General features: G+C 35.6%; 1 protein-coding gene across 1 annotated transcript in view; it reads right to left on the bottom strand.

Annotated features, from left to right (window-relative positions):
- Nucleotides 1-906: 906 nt before the first annotated feature.
- LOC114006073 (extracellular calcium-sensing receptor-like) overlaps nt 907-4,947 on the bottom strand; it is a gene marked incomplete at its 3' end in the record, with an annotated part of 14,081 nt that continues 10,040 nt past the window's right edge. The window contains exon 3 of the mRNA XM_027768119.1: nt 907-1,131. Within this exon, the coding sequence (XP_027623920.1) occupies nt 907-1,131 (225 nt within the window). The remainder of the gene's footprint in view (nt 1,132-4,947) is intronic.

Below are 4,947 nucleotides of genomic sequence, written 5' to 3' on the forward strand. Positions count from 1 at the left end.
AAACAGAAGAATGGATTGAAAATGTGTGGCACATGCACTCTATGGAATAGTACTCAGCTGTAAAAACACAACAAGATGTTGATTTTCGATAGAAAATGGACAACTATGGAAGGTTTACCGCTGAGTAATGCAAGCGAGGCTATGAAGGAGAAACATTGTATGTCTCCACCGACTGTCCACACTCTATAGCTAAAACTGAAAGATTAGAGCATACAGAAACATGGAAAATGGTTATAGATATTGGCTACATGTGGGAAGAGGGTGGGAGAGAGGAGAGTGTGGAGGAAGACATTAAGGAGAAAAATGGAAAGGGAAGACATTTATGGAATACAGAAATGGATTATTATTTGTTGATGATAATGTGTATAGTATCCCCAACTGGATTGGTGTGAAATGTATTCATGTTGATAAATTCATTTTACAAACTAAGTATAGTGATTTAAAGTATAAAAGAAATTAAAACCAAATAAAATACATGAATGTCTGCACTCTATACTAGAAACTGAAAGAATGTTAAGTATAATATGAGGGAGGGCAGCTATAGATACTACAGATAGTAAGGATAGGGATAATATGAGGGTGGGTACTAGGGGAGGAGGAAAACAGAGGAAAAAGCAGTACATATAACTGACACAAAAATAAAAAGCTATTTGCTGATGATAATATATATGGTAATGTCTTTGTCTTGTGTGACATGCACTGTACTCATGCTGGGAAAAGTCGTGTTACACTGTAAAGTGGTGTATGATTAAGTGTAAATATAAATGAAAGAAAAAATTAAAATATTGGAAAACAAACACCAAAAGATAAATACACACCAAAAAAAGGGTAGTCACACAATTTCATTTCAGGACTCTGTTCAGATTCATCTGTATGTCTTTAACATTGATTGAAATGACATCATACCTCCTTGAAATTAACAGGCAAGTTTATCATCTTTTCATTGATGACCAAACCTTGATCTTGGGTGCTCTTGTAGACAAAATCTTCTACTTCAACAAACAGCAAACTGCCATTAGAAAATCTCATAAGATTGTGGATATCATACTGCACCATTTTTCTTTTTTCATCCAGGGGCTTGTTGTACACAATACTGTTTGTCAACTGGCTTTTCCTCAGAAATGGATGAAGCTGTATTAAAGGCAAGATTTACACATTAGAACTGCATTAAATATAGAGGTTCAACAGTCCATATCTATCAAGTAATCCTATTTTATCATCTCTACCCTTTTTTGTAGGAGCTCAATATGAATTGAGTTGTCACCAGTTCTGTAGTCACGTGAGATATACTCTTTTTTTTTTCTTTCTAAAAACAATAGAGGAGTGGTTGTAGCTCATAAGAAAAATTCTAGGATGTTTCCCAAAAAGTGATTTGTACTTGGACTTTCATAAATTTCAGACTAACAAAATCTGGCTTGGACTAATTAGAGGCTATACTCAGTCATTTATAAAGGGCACACATGGGCCCAGCCAGTAAGTGGTGTGATTAAAATAACTGAATCACACATGACTAAGCCAGCATCTTTGTTCCTGTGCCTGCAGCCTACAAAATACATTGGATGGGGCCAACAGGTGGCGTGGTGGTTAAGGCATTGAACTATCTCGTGGCTGACTGTGATTTAAGTTCTGGACTTGATGGCTTGCTTTTTGACTTTCCTTTTTCCTTTCTCTCTGTCTCTCTTGGATCAAATTTAAAATAATAAAAAAACGAATAAGATAAAATCATTATTTTAAGGGAAAACAAAACACTGGACACATGTGTGTTTGAGTCTCAAATTCCAGATAAAAACAGAGATGGAGAAAGTATTAGATTATGACTATTCCTCATGGGTGGTGATTTCTCACTTCCCCTCTGTGTCTTTTTCTAACAAATGCACATGTAGGAAAAAAGGTAAGAATTATTATTTTTTTTATTATTGCTATTTTTAAAATTTGACCAGAGAGAGAGGGAAACTGAGAAAGCAAGCCACCAGGTTCTAGACTTGAACCAGTTTGCCATGTTGGGAGTTCAGCACTGTGACCACTATGCCACCTGCTGGTCCCTTGTATGAAAAACTTTTAAAAGCCACTATATGTATGAAAAGATTTAGATTCTTGACACTGGTAGGGGGAGTATACAAGTATACAGTTCTAGTTTATCCAAAATGGACATTAAATATATACAATTTTTTGGATACTATTTGCACCTCAATAAAACTATTAAAAAGAACAAATCTGTTTTGTTCTTTATCTTTATTTTGGACATTTTATGGTAAAAATGTTATTGTCATGTGGCATAAAAAGAAATAATTTGTAACAAATATATAAATTTAAAACTTTTAAATTCTTTTTTATTTCGAGAGATTTTTGCTATAGGGCATGTATTCTTTCCAGAGAGAGAAAAACAGAGTGACAATAAGTGAGAAATCGCCCACAGGAGGGGTAGCCATGCCATAATTCCTTCTCCTCATTCTCCTCTTAGAATTTGGGGTGTGCATGCAGACACCACTGGAATGAGTTTTAAGCCTCCAGGTCTGAGATTTGAATCACAGTCAACGATATGAGAGTCCAGTGACATAACCATTATGCCATCTGTGGTCCCCAAACTTTTAAATTCTAAAGAGGTTTTTATTTCTGGTGGACAAGTAAACCTCACAGAGAGACATAGAGAGAATATGAGAGATGAGAAAACAAGTGCCCCTATGGGGAATGAGCTGCAATCTCTCCTTCATTTCTCATTTCTTTTGGGCTTTTGGGAATGCATGCATGCACACGTGCCTGACATGCTTTTGAGGCCTCAATGTTTTGGACTTTGGCCATGTGGAATTTAGCTGCCTTATTCAATAGATCATAGATCCATCCCACTAAAGAGTTAGTGTTCGGAAAATTATTTATTTAATTTTATCTATTATCATTATTTTTAATTTGCAATAAGGCATGGGTGCTGATGAAAGAGAGACAGAGAGAGAAAGAAAATGAGAAAGCAGGCTGTCAGGTCCAGAACCCAAACCAGTCAGCCACATGGGAGTCAAAATTTAACCACCATACCATTTGTAGGCCTCACTAAGGAGATCTTTAATAAAACATGTTAGACTTTTATTTTTGAATTTATGACATTCTTTTACAGAAGATAATTAACTTTTATTGCTTATACAACTCTTTTTTCAGTCTTTACATTTGTTTTGAGAGGTTTTTGCTATAGGGCACGTGCATTTGCCAGAAAGATGAAGAGAGAGAGAGAGAGACAAAGATCAAGAAATCACTCTCCAGGGAGGACGGCCACGCCACAATCCCTTCTCCTTCATTCTCCTCTCAGGATCTTGGGCATCCACACACACACACCCAGCGTGAGTTTAAGCCACGAAGTTCAGGACTCAAACCCTGGGCAACTACATGGGAGTCCAGTGACATAGCCATTATGCCAACTGCTGGTCTCCAGTTTTTACATGTTTAGAATGGAAGCACTCTCATCTTTAACAAATCTAGGTAACAATTTTGAATAAAACTACTTGCTTTTCCAAGAGTCAACTTCAAAGTTTTTCATAGAGCAAATCCAATATTGTTATTGTTAGTACAGTATAATTCAAATGGAAACTAAATTTCTGATTTTTATTTTTATGTATGTATATTATATTTACATGTTTTCTCACCAAATTTGTCTAATTTATTGCCTCTTTTTTATAAAGATATTTACACATAATTAATTAACTTGCTTATATTCTTTAAATTATTTATTTTATTTTATTAATTATTTAACCATGATGCCACCTGCTGGTTCCATGATTTAGTGTTTCTTTAAAATATAAATTTATTTGTAAACCAAATAAGATATCCTGAGACTGTAGGCATCAAAAGCGGTTCATTGTTTTAAAACTGGATCACAGTTCCTTCTTCCATGATTTTTGAAGACAGTATAAGAAAAATTAAAATGAATTCAGTTATGATTAAGATAGGCACAAAAAAATAACTGCAGATATCTGAAGGTCATCCATGCAAGTAAAAGAGCACAACTGCTCAGATTCTCCCTAAATGGTCATTCTGACTTTACAATATTCTAAAATTTCTTCCAATATTTTGTCCATCTTAACTCTGTTCATTCTAAGTTATGTTAAGGTTATATTGTGACTATGTTCCATACTTTCTCTTCACATCATTTATAAAATTAAGGACAGGGAAAGACATGGTGAAGTTGAGGGGACAGAGGAGAAAGAGGGTGATGGGAAGAAGCCAGCTTCCAAGGACAATTCACAGAGAAAACACAGAGTGGATCAATCATGTACAACTAATGGAGAACTCCCTTTAGAGAAAAAGATTTATTCTCTACATATAATCTTTTTCAGTACCACAAAAAATATATACTTAGGCAGATGGCTTATTGGTTAGTGTGACTGAGTTTCCACATGACCTACCACAGTTTGAGTTCTGTATCTGGAGGCTTGAAGCCCATGCCAAGCACGTGTGTGAGCATGCCCAAAACCCTGAGAGGAAACTAGAGAAGGGACTATATGCAGCATGGTCATTTTTCTACGTGATTTTCACTTTTCTTCCTTTTTCCTTTCTGGTAAGCACACTTGCCATAAGAGAAAAAGCTCAATACAAAAAAATTGAAGGAAAAAAAAAACACTTCAGGGGTCAGAGGTAATTTGATGGTTAAAGAGCACTTCCATATGACTGACCATGGTTTGAATCTCAGACCTGTAATGTGGAAAATCAAGCCAGGCATGAGTGTATGCTTGGTGCCCAAATCACAGGAAGAGAATGGAGCAGAAGGGATTGTACTGTGGCCATACCTCTTGGAGAATGATTTCTCTTTCTCTCTCAATATGTCTCTCTGGTGAAAGCAAATGACCTATGGAAGAAATAATTTAAAAAAATAAAAGAGAAAATGCCTCCAAATATTATCAGGTGTTTATGATGAATGTTTACCTGCCAGGGAAAAATAGGCTGGTCTACTTCGTCTATAGATCC

Source organism: Tupaia chinensis, unplaced genomic scaffold (assembly GCF_000334495.1).
Source record: "Tupaia chinensis unplaced genomic scaffold, TupChi_1.0 Scaffold145576_1, whole genome shotgun sequence".
Classification (NCBI taxonomy): Eukaryota; Metazoa; Chordata; class Mammalia; order Scandentia; family Tupaiidae; genus Tupaia; species Tupaia belangeri.